Source organism: Ochotona curzoniae, unplaced genomic scaffold (assembly GCF_017591425.1).
Source record: "Ochotona curzoniae isolate NIBS_2020 unplaced genomic scaffold, NIBS_Ocur_1.0 scaffold_4701, whole genome shotgun sequence".
NCBI lineage: Eukaryota > Metazoa > Chordata > Mammalia > Lagomorpha > Ochotonidae > Ochotona > Ochotona curzoniae.
Genome location: NW_024467122.1, coordinates 81,859,091 through 81,878,124, shown reverse-complemented (window position 1 = coordinate 81,878,124; position 19,034 = coordinate 81,859,091). Strand labels below are relative to the sequence as shown.

General features: G+C 62.2%; 2 protein-coding genes across 3 annotated transcripts in view; one reads left to right on the top strand and one right to left on the bottom strand.

Moving 5' to 3' along the window:
- The first annotated feature begins 4,011 nt into the window (after window positions 1–4,011).
- CLK3 (CDC like kinase 3) lies at window positions 4,012–11,200 on the top strand. The gene is made up of 13 exons (XM_040968350.1): window positions 4,012–4,095; window positions 5,685–5,821; window positions 6,053–6,281; window positions 7,523–7,619; window positions 7,856–7,922; window positions 9,052–9,168; window positions 9,298–9,464; window positions 9,747–9,841; window positions 9,935–10,064; window positions 10,189–10,271; window positions 10,356–10,435; window positions 10,538–10,628; window positions 10,756–11,200. Exons 2-13 carry the CDS (start codon window positions 5,685–5,687, stop codon window positions 10,930–10,932), a joined length of 1,470 nt encoding a protein of 489 aa, XP_040824284.1. The 5' UTR covers window positions 4,012–4,095; the 3' UTR covers window positions 10,933–11,200.
- Window positions 11,201–11,301: 101 nt separating this feature from the next.
- Window positions 11,302–19,034, bottom strand: part of EDC3 (enhancer of mRNA decapping 3) — a 51,280-nt gene continuing 43,547 nt past the window's right edge. For both annotated transcript variants that reach the window (XM_040968346.1, XM_040968348.1), the window contains exons 5-7: window positions 14,710–14,863; window positions 13,651–13,868; window positions 11,302–12,583 (exon numbers count right to left, since the gene is read on the bottom strand). In XM_040968346.1, coding sequence (XP_040824280.1) covers window positions 12,249–12,583; window positions 13,651–13,868; window positions 14,710–14,863 — 707 coding nt within the window. In that variant the 3' untranslated portion in view covers window positions 11,302–12,248. The remainder of the gene's footprint in view (window positions 12,584–13,650; window positions 13,869–14,709; window positions 14,864–19,034) is intronic.

The window sequence follows — 19,034 nt, the reverse complement described above, 5'->3', positions numbered from 1 at the left end:
GTATGAGATCCTGGCACTGCGGGGCAGAGGATTAGCTTGCTGTGCTACCATACCAGCCCCCTCTGGCTGGTTTTTAAATTTCTTTTGGAAAGAAATGAACAACTCCTTCCTACTTTGATTACTCCTGGGCAGCTGCTTTTGTCACTTTCCAGCTGCCCAGTTTGTGTCCCAGCTGCTCCTGTATGGGAGACCCAGAAGCTCTTGGCTTCTGGCCTCAGACTGGCTCAGCTCTGGCTATTGCAGCCATTTGGGGAGTGAACCAGCAGAAGGGATATCTTTTTGTCTCCTCCAAAAATCAGATCTGCTTTTCTAATAAAAATAAGTCTAGGGCCTGGTGTGATAGTGTAGTGGCTGAAGTCCTCGCCTTGAATATACCGGGATCCCATATGGGTGCCAGTTTTAATCCCGCTTCCCATCCAGCTCCCTGCTTGTGGCTTGGGAAAGTAGTCAAGGGCGGCCCAAAGCCTTGGGAGCCTGCACCTGCATGGGAGACCCGGAAGAAGCTCCTGGCTCCTGGCTTTGGATCGGCACAGCTCCAGTCGTTGCATTCCCCTCTGTGTCTCCTCCTCTCTGTTTATCTACCTTTCCAATAAAAAATAAATCTTAAAAAAAAAGCAAAATCTAAAGAAAGAATGAATAGCAGAATTAAATGAGAAGGAAATACCTTTCATGCACTGGTTCATTCCCAGATGGCCACAATGGCTAGGGCTGGGCAGGCTGGAAGCCAGGAGCTTCCTGCAGTCTCCCACATGGATGCAGGGGCCAAGGATTTGCGCCATCCTCTGCTGCTTTCCCAGGCCACATCATTGGGGAGCTGGATGGGAAGTGGCACAGCTGGGACTCAAAACTCCTGCTCATATGGGTTGCGGGTGCTACAGGTGCCAATATGGTACATTCAGAAGTTCATGTGAAATTGAGGAGGAGGGGAAGGAGCCAACTGCAGGCAAAGCTACCATGGCTCCTGGCTTCAGACTGGTGCAGCTCCAAAGGCCACTGGGGAGTGAACCAGTGAAGCTGTCTTCCTGCCTGTGTCTCCCACTCCGTGTGACTCTGCCTTTCAAACAAAGGGACACTTTGGCTATCTGGAAAATGACCCCAGAAAGACTGAGAGCTGGCTTGAGTGGAGGAGCCACAGATGCCAGGGGCCACCAGCTGGAGACTCACCTTGCAGCCAAACCAAATAAACCTCCATGGGCAGCCTGGCAGGGAGAGCTCAGCAAGCCCAAGGAGGTGGAGGAAGTCACCTTGTGTCACACAGCCCTCATCACCCCACTGCCAGCTCCTGAGCCCGCGTTCTGACCCGCTGGTTTGTGGACAGTGGGGATCGCTGACGGAGACGGGCTGGAGCACGGCCCGCCGAGCCCTTGCACCACTTTGCTGGCCAGACCTGTGTAGGAGGGCTGTGGCTGGCCTGCCAGCCGGGTGCTGCCACCTCTCACTGGGACCCTGCAAGCCTGCGGGCATGGCTGGCACCCAGCTACCTGCTCCCACAAGGTGAGTCCTGCCAGGGACCTGGGCAGCTGCTCAGGGGCTTTGGGAAGCCCAGGTTGGTGCTGGCTTTTGGCTGTGGTGTGTGGCCAGGCCAGAAGTCCCGATCTCACAGCAGATAATTGGTGCTCAGGAGCTGGGTCTCGGGCTGCTGTGCCATGCCAGGGAGCTGGTTCTCAGCTGAGGGTGTTGAGTGGATCTGAGCCCTGTTGGCATCCTGGCTCCCCACATCATTGCCACCCTTCAGGCTGCACCAGTGCTGTCTTCCAGGACCCACCCAGCACTGTGAAACAAAAGTAGCATTCTACTTCGACTCTGAAACAACAGCTAATCACCTTGGACTCTGTACTTAAGACAGGGCCCAGCATTGTGGCAGAACTGGTCAAGCCACCTTGTATAGTGTTGCCACCCCATCAGGGAGCACCAGTTAAAAGTCTTGGCTGTTCTACCTCCCATCCAGCTCCCTGCTTATGCGCTTGGGAAAGCAGCGGAGGATGGCCCAAGTGCTTGGGTTTCTGCCTCCATGTGGAAGACACAAATGAAGCTCCTGGCTTTGGACTGGCCCAGCTCCTGCCATTGCAGCCGTTTGCGGAGTAGAACAGCAGGTGGAAGAACGAACTCACCTCTGAGATACGTAAGTCTTCACTGAATCAGGGGCTTCTATCTGCTAGTTCACTTCCCAGAGGGCTCAAATGGTAGGGGATGAGCCAGGCCAAACCTGGGCAGCCAGCATGCCATCCAGGTCTGCCATGTGAGTGCAGGGACCCAAGCCCTGGAGCCATCTCCTGCCTCTCCAGATACACATCAGCAGGATACTGGAATAGAAGTGGAGCTAGGTCCTTTTCCCAGGAATGCTTGAAGTGGGGTGTACCCGTACCACCGAGCGCCTGGGGTGGCAGGGGTCCATCCTCCCCTGCGCACTGTCCTTTCCCACTTGCAGCAGGAGCAGCTGACTGCCATGTCCGGCACCCTCACTTCACGTTCGCATCCCCTGCTCTCCAGGAACACACACGTTGCACCTGCTGTGTGGCCACCGCCCAGTTTCCCTCCCCCTTCCCCTGGGGGCGGGGTTGGGGAGCAGGGTCACTGCTAGGGGGCCCCAGCTGACAGCCCTGGTGTGGCCCCACCAAGCTTCTATCTCCAGAAACCAGAGGAGAGGCAGCCCACAGCGAATGGGTCACACCCAACCACCTCTCCCAGCTGCCGCCACTCCCCAGCACGGGCTGAGAGACCAGTGTCTGCCGGGTAGGAGCAGTGGCTCCAGAAGGTGCCAGCTGTGGGCTGGGTCACTCGTGGTCTGGGCACAGAGGCCATCCTCACAGGGCCACTCTGCAGTCGCCCATGCCTTGCCACCGGGGCGTCCTGGGGGCGCTGTTCAGAGCCTGACTGACTGACCTGCAGCTCGAAGCCACCCACGCCACGGCCCAGCCCCTGGCCAGGGACACCAGTCAATTGGTCACGACCAGCAACCCCAAGTATTTCCACTACTGTCCCAGAACAGGCACCCCACCCGTGCAATTCTTGGGTGGGTCTGTCCAGATATGAGTGGGAGCCTGGAAATGGTGGGGTCCAGGGACCCACTGTCATAGGCTGTGACAAGATCATAAGCCCTGCAGGTCCCTGGGCTGGCCCAGCTTTGACCCCGTACTCCCAGCAGCTGAGCACAGCAACCCCCTTCCCGGGAGGATGGCCCAATGCTCTCCACACGCACTCCCCACCACCAAAGGACTCCCCAGGCCCTGCTGCCTCCCCCTAACTGCCAACTCTGCCTTCCCAGTTGGAAGCAAGATCGTGTGCCACGCACGGCCGCCTGGATCTTGGGGGGTTCTCCTGGTCCGTCCAGTAGGAGCCCTGTGGTTGGGCGGGGAGGGGTTGCCCCCCATATCCCGCCAGTCTGACAGGTCTGAGTTCTCAAATTGAAGCGCTAACGGTGGACTGCGGCCTGAAGGTCACGGTGAAGAAGGGCTGTTTCCCGGGCTTTCGGGGCCTGAGCGACACCTCTCGCCCTCACGCCGCGCTGCACACCCCCGGCGCCAGGGGGCGCCAGAGGCAAGGGAGGAGCCCAGGGCGCGGTGGGCGGGGCCTGTGGCCGCCCGCCCCGCTGTCCGTGCCGGCGGCGCACGCATGCGCCCGAGGCGGTGGCGGGGGGGCGGCGCCCTCGGTGTGCTCCTCCGGAAAATGGGCTTCGGTTTGGGGCGGCTAAGGCCGCAGCCTTGGAGGCCGCCGAGTGACCGGCCGACTCGCTTCCTCCGCACGCGCCGCCGCGCGGCCCAGGTGTCGCTCGCTGCTTCCGTAGCAGCGGCCCCGCCTCTCGGCCCCGGTCCCCGGTCCCCGCGCCGGCCGGGAACGCGGTCCGGGCTGTCCCGGGGCGGCCTACGAGCGCCCCACCAGGACGGGCACCGGGCGGAACCCGAGGCTGCGGCCGCGGCCCCGCCCCGAGCTGGGAAGGCGGGGACTCCAGCGCCTTCGAGTCCGAGTGGGCGGCTAGAGCGGCGGCTGCGTCAGGCGAGGGGGCGGGGTCGCCGCGGGCGGAGGCCGCCGCCGGAAGCGGAAGAGGCTCCCGGAGCGGGGAGTGGGGCCTAGACGCGGCCCGGAGCCTGGGAGACGGTGAGTGTGGGCCGGGGCCGGCGGGCGGGCGGCGGGCGGGCGGCCGGGGCGGGGGAGCCGGGTGGCGGACGGCGGGCCGGGCCGGCGGGCGGCGGGCCGGACGCTCGCGCGGCGGCAGGCGGCACCGCGGGCTCCCCGCCCGACCTGTCACCCCTGACCCGCCCCGAGGGCGGACGCCGCAGCCCCCGGCCCTGCGGGTGGGGGTGATGGGGGCGGTTCGGGGTCCGGCGTGGGGCGGCGTGGGGCGGCCCGGCGGGCTCGGCCGCGGCGGTTACCGGGGACCGGGCTCGGCGATGGCTGCATTGCCGGCTTGGCCGCCTTCCAGCCCCTGCTCCGTGCCCTTGGACGGGAGCGGCGGCTCGGGCGGCCCGGTGCGGAGCCCGCGCCAGCCAGAAATAACCGCGAGGGGCCTGGCTGCGCTGCCCGGCGGCCCAGTCCTCGGGCCGGGAGGTGCGGGTGAGCAGCCGGAGCCCCGGGCCGGGAGGGCGAGCGCGTTCACGCGCCTGCAGCCTTGCGTTTTTGTTTTAAATCTTATTGTTGATGTGAAAACCAGAGTGACGGGAGAGCTCTTGCACCTGCTGGGTCACCCCCGATGGCCGCCGCGGGCTGAGTGCCTGTGGGTGCCCGCGGCCCAGCACCTGGCCGTGTGCCACTGCCTGCCCAGGGGCCGGCACCCAGAGGGCAGAGCGTGTCCCCCCTGCAAAGTCGGGGCTCGGCCAGGCTGGGGTGTGACCTGTGGGTCACCCCTGGGAGGGAGCCCTCCAGCCTGGTCCTCGGGTGCCCCGGAAGCCTCCCAGGAGGGCGCGTGCCCTGGCCGGGCAGCGTCCTAGAGATCAATTAGTGCGAGACCTGACTCTGCTGTCCATCCCTGGCGTGGGCACCTGACCCGGGCTAATTGCAGAAAACAGTGAGCTATCAGTCAGGTGATGGCATGACTGAACGACCACAAAGCCGAGCTCTGGGAAACCGCCAGGGACTTGCCCAGGGGGCCACGGGAGCCATGACTGGGGGGTTGGGAGGGGCTTCTGCCTGGGGTCCTGCTCTCAGGCTGATGACCCAGGGCTGTCTGTGACCGGGTCTGGATGGGAGCGGGGCAGGGAGCTGGCCTCGAGGACACTGAGGTGCGGCCTGTGCTGAAAGCCTGCGGGACAGCTGACCCTTAGCCACTCAGGGGAGGATGCTCGGCAGTGAGGTGGGCGTGGTACCTCAGGGGCACTGGATGGAGCTTGGGCTAGAACCACAGATGTTCCTCTGCAGGCCCCTGGTGGCCTTCCAGCTGGAGCTGGGCAGAGCTCTGGGCCTGGGTGCACCTGGGTGAGCCTGTGTGCTGCTTCCCCAGGCGCCATCTGTCTGCGCTCTCCTGGGGTTCCGCGGCAGGCAACTGCTGTGGGTTGGAGGGACCCTAGGGTCTCCTGGGACGCTGCTCGCCAGCCCTCCCCTGGGTTCTGCCCTGGTCCCTGGGCTCTACAGCAGAGGGGGTGCTGCCCTTTGTCTGCTGGCAGCCCTGTGTGACCTCAGAGTTCTCTTCATAAACCCCCAGGGGGCCCCCACCCCATGCTCAGCCACACACACTCTGTCTCCTGGTCTAGATGCATCACTGCAAGCGGTACCGCTCGCCCGAGCCAGACCCGTACCTGAGCTCCCGCTGGAAGCGGAGGAGGTCCTACAGCCGGGAGCACGAGGCCAGGCTGCGCTACCCGGCCCGCAGGGAGCCTCCCCCCCGGAGGTGAGAGGGCCTTGTGGGGGAAGAGGGGCTCCTGATAGGTGGGGGGGGTACAGCCTTGGTGGAGCCCGCCTCTGCCCAGCAGCTGCCTCGCACCTGTACTCCTGGACCCAGCAGGAGCAAGTGGACTCACCCCCATCCCCAGTGTCCCTTGCTCAGCCAGCCCTGGCTCCACTTCTGTCCCCAGACCTTGGGGAGCTGCCCCTGACCTCTGTCCTGTGTCCCTTTCGGCAGCCATGACCATGACCACGTGCCCTACCAGAGGAGGTACCGGGAGCACCGGGACAGTGACGCTTACCGCTGTGAGGAGCGGAGCCCCTCCTTCGGCGAGGACTGCTACGGACCCTCTCGCTCTCGCCACCGGCGGAGGTCACGCGACCGAGACAGGGCGCCCTACCGGCCCCGCAAGCACGCCCACCACTGCCACAAACGCCGCACCAGGTCTTGTAGCAGCGCCTCCTCGGTGAGTGGTGGCCAGAGTGCGCCGCCCGGCTGCCGGGCCTTGGCTGTCTAGTCTCCTGGGCCGGCTGGCGCGGGGCAGTGCCGCCGTCCAGGCGCCCGCTCATCGTTCGGACAGGGCGCCGGCTCCTGTCTGCTGGCCCCTCACCAGGGGCACCTGAAGGGACTTTGGCTCCGGCGTTGGTTGATCCCTTACCTGTGTGTGCGTCCAGGCTGCATGGTGGAAAGGGCAGGGGTCTCTCCTCAGGGACCCCAGCGAGTTTGCTGTGGCCCCACCTGTGCCACAGGAGGCTGGGCCGCAGTGGTGCTGGTTGTGGACGGCTTGCCCTGGGCCCCGGTTCTGCCCAGCCGCAGCAGTGTGTGAGAGCTTCTTCTTGGTCTCATGTTCAGTGAGATGCTGGCGCTGCCTTGGGGGGCCCAGCAGTGGCAGAAGGGCCCCCGCCCCGGCCTTGGGTGGCACGTAGTCCTTACCAGTGCTCCTTGCCTGGTGGGTTCTGCAGGTTGGGTGGGAGGCAGGCCAGTGGAGTGCCACGCTGGGACCTCAGGGGGCCCTGTCCTCTGTGACTGTGGGGTGGCACAGCTCTGACAGGTGGCCTGCGCAGTGCCACATGCTGCCACAGGGAGGCAGCGCAGGTCTGTGGCTCTGCTTCTCTCACTGCCTGGTGCAGAGGTTTGTGGTGGGCACAGGTGCCAAGGCCAGGGAGCTGGCGCGGGCCCACGGGGGCCGTGGCGGTCGGAGGCCAGTCTGCCCGGGGTCGCGGTGTGGAGTCTGGCCGGCAGGACCGTCTGGGGCAGGTAGCAGCTCGGCCCTGGGTGGCGGCTGTCGGCTGTCGGTGGCAGGAGAGGCCCAGCTGGGCTCCGTGTGCGCGGTCAGGCTCTTGTCGCTGCGTCTTGGGCTCAGGCCGGAGCCGGCCGGGAGGGGAGCCGCGCCCGGCGCTCTCTGCGCCTGCTCACTGGCCTGCGGGCTCCTCCTAGCAATAATGTCCGAGTTTCTTTACATACCTGTAGCTGTTTTTACTTTTCTGTTTTTGAAGTCAGTTTGTGTCTTGACGTGTCCCTTGCAATATCCCTATCGTTATATATGCTGTGTGCCTTATGAAATGCTGGGATCTGGAAAATCCAACCAACCAACCCACCGGCTCCTCACCGTCTCCACCTCTGCCTTTGACTGACACATCAATCTGTCAATCGGAACCGCCTACCATGCGATTGGTCGGATGGCGTTTCGGGGGGCGGTGCATGCAGAGAAGCCAACAGAGCAGTAAGCGCAGCAGCCGAAGTGTGGAAGATGACAAGGAGGGCCACCTGGTGTGCCGGATCGGCGATTGGCTCCAGGAGCGATGTACAGCCACCTTTCGTAAACTTTACCTCTACTTCCTCCCCCTGTTAGACCAGACCTGCCCAGAGGGCTGCTGGTACGCTGGCGCCTCAGGGCCCCAGTGGTGACCTAGCAAGTTGTGTTAAGAGTGTAGCCGTGAGAGAGCCTTTTTGTTTCTGAGAATTTGAATGCTGTGAACCTGCAGGAGCTGCCGTGCCCCTGCCCTCAGATGCTCACGCAAAGCTTCTGTTCTCTCCTAGATGAGATCGTGGGCAACCTGGGTGAGGGCACCTTTGGCAAGGTGGTGGAATGCCTGGACCATGCCAGGTGAGCCTCAGCAGAGACCTGGAGTGGAGGGTGGGGGTTGCGCGCACCAAGGGGCTGCCCTGTGGCAGGTGTTCTTAGGGCTGTGTGAGTGGCCTGGAATCAGGAAGAAAGTGTGGGTCTGGCAGGCAGGAGGCCCCTCTGCCCCAGGACCTGGTCCTCCAGCACTAGCGGGCTGCCTCGGAGCCGGGCCAGCATCCCTGGGCATCTGCACCAGGCAGGCCCAGGCTGGCACCTTGGGCACCATAGGGTGTGCCTGTCTACCTGTGTCATGCTGCCCCTTCTCAGGCCTGGGACCTCTGCTGCTTCTCGGGAGCCAGGGTCCCGCCCATCAGTGTGCAGCTCTGGCCACCAGGTGCCAGCACGGCTCACTGGCTCTTCACTGTGCTGAGGCAGAGCGCCCCCCTTAGGGCTGTCTGCAGTGTCCCTGTGTCAGAGAGGGGCTGGGAAAGAGTGGACCCTGGTGGTGCTGGCCAGCCCCATGGCTGCCAGCTGGGCAACAGTGGTGACTGGCAAGACCCCTGTCATCAGTTTCCACTGAAAGTCCTGGGCTCAACATGGCCCATGTGAGTGCAGGGTGCCCTTAGTGTGGGGACCAGATGGAGACACCCCAGAACTCTAAGGTCAGGGTGGTGCATACAGGCTTGGCATTCAGACCCTTGGGGTCAGCCGCTGGGGGACAGGGGCTTGCCCTGCAAGGCACTGTAGGGCGGGGCCTCCCAGTGAGAGGGGGAAAGGAGAACTGTGGAAGTGACCTCAGAGAACACACCCTCCTAGGCCAGGCTGCCCAGGTTGTGTGCCCTGGGCATCTAGGGGCTTGCCTGGGTGGCCCACCTCACTGGGCTGCTTTTTTGCTCACATCCCATATATGTGGCAGCCCAGGTGGGGTCAGTGGGCTATGCAGAGTGCAGGGATGGTGGGGGCCCTCAAGGGACTTTAACCAAGGGTCCTAGCCCCAGCACCAGCGTCCTTCCCCCTTGCCAGGCCTTGGCACCTTCCTGGACTGCCTGTGGGAGGCTGAACATGAACTGGGTAGTTGGCTCCAGCAGGCCAGGCCAGCGCCAGGAGCCTCCCTGTCAGGCCCGGGGTAGCTGGGTGACTGACGGTGGCTCTGCTTCCTTCCGGGGCCCAGGGGGAAGTCTCAGGTTGCCCTGAAGATCATCCGCAATGTGGGCAAGTACCGGGAGGCCGCACGGCTGGAGATCAACGTGCTCAAGAAGATCAAGGAGAAGGACAAGGAGAACAAGTTGTGAGTGTCACCCGGCCTTGGGAGGCCGCACCAGGGAGGGGACGCCACCGATCTTTCTCTGCACGTGCAGCTGCGTGCTGGCCTGAGGGCGGCTCCCACCCAGTCTCAGCCCGCCCGTCCCGCCCACAGCCTGTGCGTGCTGATGTCAGACTGGTTCAACTTCCATGGCCACATGTGCATCGCCTTCGAGCTGCTGGGCAAGAACACCTTCGAGTTTCTCAAGGAAAATAACTTCCAGCCCTACCCCCTGCCCCACGTGCGGCACATGGCCTACCAGCTCTGCCACGCCCTGCGCTGTGAGTGCCCTGCCTCCCAGCCTTAGACCCTTGGGGTCCTCCATGGTTGGAAGGGTGACGGAGAGATTGAGCATGAAACAGCAGGTGCAGCTTGGCCAAACCTGGAAGCCTGACCCATGCTCAGACCCAGCACCTGAGCTGCATGGGCTGGCTGTGCAGCCACAGGAGTCTTGGGCCTGACTCGGCCTCCCGCTGCAGCGGTCTCCAGAGCCTGAACACAGAACAGGGGCCCCTCCCGAGTGCAGGGCCAGCCCGGGGCCTCAATACCGCCTCCCCCCACAGTTCTGCATGAGAACCAGCTGACCCACACCGACCTGAAGCCCGAGAACATCCTGTTTGTCAATTCCGAGTTTGAGACCCTCTACAATGAACACAAGGTACTTATGAGCAGGAGGTACCCATGGGGGGTGGGTACTGGGGCAAGTACCCACTGGGGCAAGTTGGGACTGGCTGGCTGTGTGGCCTTGCAGAGCTGTGAGGAGAAGTCGGTGAAGAACACCAGCATTCGGGTGGCCGACTTCGGCAGCGCCACCTTCGACCACGAGCACCATACTACCATCGTGGCCACCCGGCACTACCGGCCACCCGAGGTGATCCTTGGTGAGTGAGGGCCAGAGGTGGGCCGCGTGCCGGGGGGGGGAGGGTGGCTTGCCCCAGCCCTGCACTGGGCTTGAGTGACAAAGTGGGGCCCGGCACACTCACACTGCCCCGCCTTGGCTTTCAGAGCTGGGCTGGGCTCAGCCCTGTGATGTCTGGAGCATCGGCTGCATCCTCTTCGAGTACTATCGGGGGTTCACGCTCTTCCAGGTGCCCTGTGGGGGCGGGGCTGAGGGGGCATTCCCGGGCAGGGGGCCTGGGACAGGGCCTGACCCGCATTCTGGCATCCTGCAGACCCACGAGAACCGAGAGCACTTGGTAATGATGGAGAAGATTCTGGGGCCCATCCCTGCCCACATGATCCGCCGGACTCGGTAGGAACCCTGCTGCTCTGCTGCCCAGGGAGGGGGTCCTTGGACATGGCCACAGCCACAGCGTCCCCCGTTGACCTGGCATATGTGTGTGACCCCTGTCAGGAAGCAGAAATACTTCTACAAAGGGGGCCTAGTTTGGGATGAGAACAGTTCGGATGGTCGTTATGTGAAGGAGAACTGCAAACCCCTCAAGGTCAGTCTCCCCTCTCCCCAGGCTGTGGGTGTCCTCCCTGACCCTCCCTTTTCTCAGGTGGGGGTGTGAGGGGAGCCCCTGATGTTGGGGTGTATGGGTGCGGTGACGCCGCGGCATGTCCCTGCAGACCTACATGCTGCAGGACTCGCAGGAGCATGTGCAGCTCTTTGACCTCATGCGGCGGATGCTGGAGTTCGACCCCGCGCGGCGCATCACGTTGGCAGAGGCCCTGCTGCACCCCTTCTTTGCTGGCCTGACCCCCGAGGAGCGGAACTTGCACACCAGCCGCAACCCAAGCAGATGACAGGCGCGGGCCGCGAGCCGGAGTGGGACTGGGCTGCTGCTGGGCCCTTGTTTGCGGCCTCTCCCACCGGGCCCAGGGCCAGAGCCACACCATGGACAGTGCAATGTGAAGGCAGGCAGGAGCCTGGGGGACGTGGTGCCCAGCTGGCAGGAAGCACAGACTTGACCGAGCTATTTATATGTTGTAAAGTTATAATAAAGTGTTTCTTACTGTTTGTAACCCCGGGTACAGTGTGTCCGTCGCCAGGCTCCTGTCCTCCCTGCCACGGTAATAAAGTCTTTCTCAGCAGTTGGGCTATGGAGCGCTGAGTGTACACTGGGCCAGCCAGGTCACCTGCGGGGCAGTCACCACACAGCGCAGCCTCGTTACTGTCACTCTTTATTGTCACCCACCCAGCCAGGGCCATCAGAGCAGGTGGGAGGAGCCTCAGTGCTGCCTGGGACAAGGAAGGAGAGGCCCGCAGACTGCTGTGGCCCTCGGCAAGGCGATACCCCAGGCCACTGCCCCCCAAAATGCTAGCCTGCTCCCCGGATCCTGGATGCTGGGCTCGCCTCACACTGCGGAGACAACTTCACGCTGCAGGAGGGGAAGGGCCAGCCCTCCCATCAACTCCTAGAATAAAGACCCTCAAGCCGAGTCCTCTGTAGCAGCCTGGTCCCAGCCTGCCAGCCCAGAACTAGCCTTGCTTTGGCACCCTGGACACAGGTCAGCTGACTGGTATGAACAGCAGAGCTGGGGAGCGTGGGCAGGGGTGCATGCCCTCCTGGGGGACAGAAGCCACAAAGGAGTGTTTCAGGGGTGGGGTGGGGTGGGGAGGTCAGAGGAACCCTAGGACACAAGCACCAGGGAGCCTCGTCTGGCTCAGCACCGGTTCCCCTAAGGGCCTCCCCAACACTGACCATTAAAGCTGTACCCTGAGGGGGCTCCTCAAGACTAGGAAACCCTCAGCAGAGGGCGGGCACTTCAGCACTACAGAAACAGAGCCTAGCGTGCCCCGTCTGAGGAAGCCCCAGACCAGTGTGCAGGGCCCGCCCTCCCGCCTCAGAGACGCGGTGGAAAGGAAGCCACCGCCCTTGGGATTCCGGTGGGTTGGGGCAGCCCCGTGGACCGCATGGTTAGAGGACGGACTCTGCCACCACAAGCACTGCCGCCCAGCCCTCTGTACAGGGCAGGTGGGGGTTGGGGGAGCCTGCCCCAGCTGAGGGCCCCATTCTCTTGCCAAGAACCCAACCCAGAAGAGCAAAGCACAACAGAGTCCAAGGAGCTCCCATCTTAAGGCGCTTGTCCTCTGCGGCGGCGGCAGGCTGGCTGGGAGCCTAGGCTGAGTGCAGAGGGATGACAAACTTGCAGCCGAAGGGTGAGTGGTAGTTGATGCCCACCTCCTGGAAGACCTGCTGGGGAATGCCGATGTCGCACAGGTAGACCCGGCCCGCGTGCTCACCCAGCGGCAGGGGCAGGCCCAGGGCCAGGGACCACTTGGCGTCAATGCCCTGTTCGACTTCATGCACGGGAGGGTCTATGCTGAGGACTGGAGCGCGGTTCTGGTTGGCCCAGGCCACAGCTGCCTTGTACCACGGCTGGTCCCGCAGGAAGGCGTTCTCGGGACAGTCCAGGCAGTTGATGACCAGGTCCACGGGGCTGCTGGGCAGATCTGCAGGGAGACGGTAGCTACAGCCTGCAAGGCCCACGAGTGGCCTCCTCTAAACCCCTCAGGCCTGCATTACAGGAGGGCCTAGCTACCCCGACCCAGCATGCTGCACAGCACACACTGGGAGGGTCCACCCACAGCTCAACCAAACCCAGGGGAGTGCCTCTCCGGCCCGGCTGGGGCAGGAGCTGAATCACCCAGGAAAGGGGACGGGAGGCAGGCAGGAACACTCACTGCAGGGCACCGAGCAGAGGTCAGCTGTCCTCTGTGCCCACAGAAGCACAGCGTGAGAACAGGTAGCCTGGGCCCAGGCGTGACCCTCTCCAGGCCCACCCTCCAGCCCTGCTCTGTCCCCTTGGCTCCATACCAGCCAGCACAGCAGGCAGCTAGGGCTCATACTCCCAGCACACTTGCCACTCCTGCTCACCTGCCCAGGTCACCCGAACTCCCCGATTTCTCAGCCTCCGGCCCAGCCCTCCCCACCTGCAGCCGAGGTGGCGTCTCACCATGGCCTCAATGCTCCCGTGCATGGGGCTATAGGCTCTCAGCCCACCGCACTGGCCTGGCTCAGAGACAGCACCTCAGTCACGCAGGCCAAGATCACAGAGCCATCCTGAACTCTTCTCCCACACCTCTGCCCATGTGCTGGCTCCACCTTTCTGGAGGATTCAGAAAGAAAGCCCTGCACCATGGCCGCCAGCCCGCACTGCACTGGGTCAGCTAGCACCTGTGTACCCCTGCAGCCTTCCCCCCACGTCCTCCTGCAGCACTGGGCCCGCCCTATGCTGTGCCCACTCAATACTCCTTAGCCCCCTGCCCCCACCTTGCAGAACATGTCACGGTTGTGAAAAAGCAGAAGCGCCTGCAAGCCTGGTCACAGCCTTTGGCACCAGGGGGGTGATGTCCCATGAACATCTGAGGTCAGCGAGTCCCCAGCTGTGCCCAGGAGCTGAGGGGATGGAGCAGGCCGGGGCACCCAGGCTCCCACACCACAGGCTTCCGCCAGTTGCCACTTGGTGGCGCCAGCAGCCCGCCCAGGGACCAGGGCAGCCGCCTGTGGACACACCCACCTTTGAGGCTGGACACCTGCTGGCCCTGGGTCTTGCTGAAGAGTGAGAGTTCGTTGGTGATGGACTCCAGCATCTTGACAAAGTTGGGCAGGAAGAGGATGACTTGGACGTCATGGTTGGCCAGGTGCCTGCCACAGCTAATGCCCTGAGCCCCTTTCACGTGGGGCCCACAGAGCAGCGCCACTGTGGGCCTCTGGTGAACATTTTTGGGGTTTAGCCTGGAAGAAGGTGAAGTAGCATCAGTCACAGTCCGGTCCCCGCCCCTGCTGGAGCGCCAACCCCATGTGACTGTCAGGGCCCCCCCAGGGAGCTCATGCAGCCCCTTCTCACGGGCTCGGGTTCCTGGTGTGGCCCACTCGGCCCACATGCCTGCTGTCCCTGGCCGATGCCCAGGCAGCCAGCACTCTGCACACAAGGGTTTGCCTTCTCCCCGACCCAGCTCAGCCTCGCCTCGGGGAGTCACTCTGCTCTCCTTTCCGCAACTCCTAACTCCCAGCTGGTGCCAATGTAGGACAGCACTCAGCAGGGCACAGGGAGGACTGACGGGAGGCAGAATGCCTGGGAGAGAAACAGAGGGAGGCGCGCTGCTGCTTCCCTGCCCAGATGCCCACATGGGCCAGGAGCAGGGCCAGCAGCCGGGAGCTCATCAAGGGCTCCCACAGGATGCGCAGGAAGCGGAGCACTCAGGCCGTAAGCCACGTCCCAGCTGCATGAGCAGCAGGCTGGGCTGGAGCACAAGAGCCAGGACTCAAACTGACGCTGTAACACGGCGTTTAATCAGCTACAGCCCTAATTCAGGGTGATTGCAAAGTGTCTTCCGTGGCCAGCCAGGCTCCCTGGACTGGGTGGGAGTCTGCCTTCCCAGGACGCTGCACCAAGGCAGGGCTCTTGGCAGTGGTGGCGGACACACAGGAAGCGCCTGGCAGATATCAGCCCGCACCCTGTCATGCCCCTGTTCCCTGCGGTGCAGTCGTTAGGATCACGGCCAGCTCTGCTCGGTCTGGATGCACCCCTAGACCTCACAGCCAGCCCTGGCCCAGCCCAGCAGGAGGCACGTACCTGTTGGGTCCCCCGAGCAGAGTCAAGGCCATCTGGCTGGCACACACGCCGGTCACCTCCAGTCTCCTCTCCAGAGTCAGCCCGTGCTTCTCGGCCACAGCCAGGAGCTTCTTATGCAGCTCATAGGAGACACTTGGAACGACAAGGCCAGAGTCTGCAGGACAGAGGGAGGTGAGGGGAGCCAGGGAAAACCAGTCCTGTCACGGGCTCCCCTTTCTCAGGACCCTGCACCAGTCACTCCCGCCCCGGCAGCCCACACGCAGGCCTGGGCAGCCAACAGCCCACCCGTGACTCCCCCTTCCTTCCCGGAGGTGGGCGAGCTCGACCTGCAGGGGCTGACCTCCATCGGGGCCTGGCCACACACCTCCATTCTTGCCTGCATTAGCCACTGCTCTCTCCAAGCGTTCTACCTGCTGCTGTCCCACTGTCCCCCTCAGCACAGGGGGACCCTCCGAAACTACTGGCAGGGGTTCGTGTAGGGCTTTCACTCTACGCAAATGAAAACGACTTCACAGAGGCCATGGTGAGGCCTAGCCAAACTGAGACAACGCTACAGCCAGTACCTGGCGTCCCCAGGCTGGGTCTCCACCAGGGTCCAGGGCAGCACTCTGCCCCCCGTGGCCCCACACTGACCATCCCTGCAGACCGTGCCCTCCCAAGCTTTGGTGGTCAGCAGAGGTGAGCACACGTAAGCCCAAAGACAGGACGGGGCCTTTTTCCTTTTATAAGACATATGCATTTATTTGGGAGACAGAACGACAAAGAGAGGAGACACAGACAAATCAACTACCTGCTGGTCCACTGCCTAGATGGCCACAACGGCCGGGCACTTGCCAGTCCAAAGCCCGCAGCTTCTTCCAGCTCTCCCCTATGGGTGCAGGTGCCCCAGCACTTGGGCCATCCTCTGCTGCTTCCCCAGGCACGCCAGCAGGGAGCTGGATTTGCAGTGAAGCAGCAGGCAGCTTTCTGTGCTGTGTCACAGCACCAGTCCTGAGCTGAGCCATTTCCAGCCCAGCCTGACCGCAAGATAGGCCTCGTCAGTGAACTCATCCAGTGCCACCATGGGAAGGTAAGAGGACCACCTCATGTGACACAAACAATTAAAATGCTCAACATAAAAAACGCCACCCTGTCAGCTCCCCAAGGCCTAGCCCTGTCCTGACCACCAACAGTGCCGCCTTCCAACTTTGCTGTGACGCCAGTCCCGGCTTCCCAGGGGGCATGTCAATAGCTGATCTGGAACCATGTTTACGGCAGCAGTTTCCAGAACGAACAAACAACCTCAATAGCAGTGTGCTGCCCAGCCTGTCAGACAGACCCCGGTCCTGCCTGCATCACAAGCCCGTCCCCACAGTCCCCACGCCCCCTTAACAAGGCTGCTGCTGGGCTAAGCACCCTCCAGTCCCTAGCTCACAGGAGCAGGCAGTAGCATCTGCTGTCAGCCTCCCCCCCAACCTCCCCCAACTCGCACAGCCTCCCCACCCCGTCCTCCCCCAACTCGCACAGCCTCCCCCAACTCGCACAGCCTCCCCACCCCAGCCTCCCCCAACTCGCACAGCCTCCCCCTCACAGCCCCCCAACTCACACAGCCTCCCCCTCACAGCCCCCCAACTCACACAGCCTCCCCTCACAGCCCCCAACACACACAGCCTCCCCTCACAGCCCCCCAACTCACACAGCCTCCCCCTCACAGCCCCCAACACACACAGCCTCCCCTCACAGCCCCCAACACACACAGCCCCCCTCACAGCCCCCAACTCACACAGCCTCCCCCTCACAGCCCCCAACACACACAGCCCCCCCCTCACAGCCCCCCAACTCACACAGCCTCCCCCTCACAGCCCCCCAACTCACACAGCCTCCCCCTCACAGCCCCCCAACACACACAGCCTCCCCCTCACAGCCCCCCAACTCACACAGCCTCCCCCTCACAGTCCCTAAGGGCACACACGGGGCACAGGTCCCTCATCCTTGCTGACCTGAGTGGAGGTGCCGACACTGAGGGTGACCAGCTAGGAAGGCAGCGCACTCACAGCTTCTCCCAAAGGAAAAACGTCCCTTCCAAACACGGCCCAATCCACCCAGGCCCCCCAGCTGACGGGAGAGGCGCAGAGGGAGCGGATGCCTCACCAAAGGAGGCGTGGGGCTGCCAGCTAAGGGCCACTGGGAGCTGTCTGGTCACTGCTGGGAGCTGGAGTAGCAAGGCCAGGCAGGGCCAGGCTCCTGGGCCAACAGCCGCCTGGTTAGGCAGGCACAGTCACCTTTACCATGAGCAGATGGGGGAAAGGGTCGGGGGCAGGCAGCCCCTTCAAAACTCCTAGGGAGCAGACACACAGGCAGATCACCCACTCTGCCCAAGGCCAAGAGAAACCCGGCCTAAGCCACAACCCCAGTCTTGAAAATCAAAGGGCCGGGCCCGGCAGCGTGGCCTAGCGGCTAAAGTCCTCACCTTGAACATGCCGGGATCCCATATAGGCTCCGGTTCTAATCCTGGCAGCTCCACTTCCCATCCAGCTCCCTGCTTGTGGCCCGGGAAAGCAGTCGAGGATGGCCCAAAGCCTTGGGACCCTGCACCCGCATGGGAGACCTGGAGGAAGTTCCTGGATCCTGGCTTCGGATCGGCATAGCATCAGCCATTGCGCTCACTTGGGGAGTGAATCGTTGGATGGAAGATCTTCCTCTCTGTTTCTCCTCCTCCTCTCTGTACATCTGACTTTCCAATAAATAAATAAATCTTTAAAAAAACTAACAAACAAAAAAACCAAATTGCACATTAAAAAAAAAAAAAGAAAGAAAACCAAAGGGCCATTCCACTGATCAGCCAGCACAGACCCTTTATGGAAATCAAGAGCATAAAACAAAGCTGGCAGAACTTCTCCAGGCTAAAAGAAAAGATACTTAGCAATTGTAGTGTACCACGGCAGATTAGAAACAGCACCCTGCTCACCTCTGCCCATGGCAGGGGGCCCAACCACAGCACCTGGCAGCAGGTGGGCTTACCACACCATGCCACCACTGCTGGGTTGCCCAAGCAGAACATGCAACCTTGTGCACCAAACTTAGGAATGGGCCACAGTGGGAGCCAGCGCACCCACAAATGAGTGATAGAGCTGGGATGTGGGGTGGGACAGAGGGACCTAGAGGCCTAAGGTCTGGCCGCCAGACAGACACACACACACACATCTATATCAGATCAGGGGTCTGGTCTAGTGAGGCTTCTGGAGATCTGCCTGAATTGACCACTACCTCCACCAGTGAGCACAGGAGCCATACTGGCTGTGGGCTGGGACCAGCCACTACACCTGCTGACACGCAGCAGAGCTGGGCCATTGTACCTGGGTGCAGGCTGGGCCAAGTCACAGCACCCACTGACATGGCTGAGTACCAGGCCTGGGGGCCAGTCTCTGACCACAACACCACAAAGTGTGTGAGAGCTGGGTCTAGGGCCTGTGAGGCACAGACGCAGTCGGAGGGTCTCTCCAACTAGGACACAGCATCTACCAATATGCATGGGGACCAGAGCTGTGGGCAGGCCGAGCCAAGCAGACGCACTCTCCGGGGCATGTGCGGGCTGGGGCAGGGAGTTGGATAAGCTAGGCTGCTCTACTTGCCAGAACACTCAAACCAGGTCTGAGGACCGGCCTGGTAGGGATTCTTAGGATGCTCCCAACTCGACCAAGGCACCCAATGCCAGACCTCAGGGAAAATCACAAATGTGTGATCTGGCTTGGAGTACATGTTGCTAGACTAAGCTACCTCAGTGGTATATATACCCAGATGCACACAAAAGACAAGACTCCAGTCCAACACAGGACTTAAAGCACCTCATCAAAGAATGGAAAGGGAAGCAAGTTGAACAACACCGCAGGCCAAGTTCTACAGCAAACACCCACCTCTGGATACACCAAGGAAGACATGGAAAGCCAACAGACCTTACTAGTAACTTTTCATCTCTGCTCTGAAGAAGCCAACAGCTTTCAGAACAATTAAGACCACTCAAGAAACACCCTCAGGACTTTCCTCCCCCATCCCACATTGGGGTAAGGCAACATCAAAAGACCGTCCCATCCCTGGCACTCTTGCAGGCTGACAGCAAAGAGTAGCGCCCATCTCTCCCACCCCAAGCTCCCACTGAGAGGGAAGGCAGAAACTTCTCTTACCTCCCCTTCACTCTCATCCTAATCAACAGTCCACATGGGTTTGCAACCTTTGTAATTAAAAGACTTAGAGGATCAGAGAGAGAGCACCCTCGATACTGCCAGACGCAGCTGAATACCAGGTGTTAGAATCTTCTGTGGCAGCCTACTGGCTGCTGGTGGGTCCCA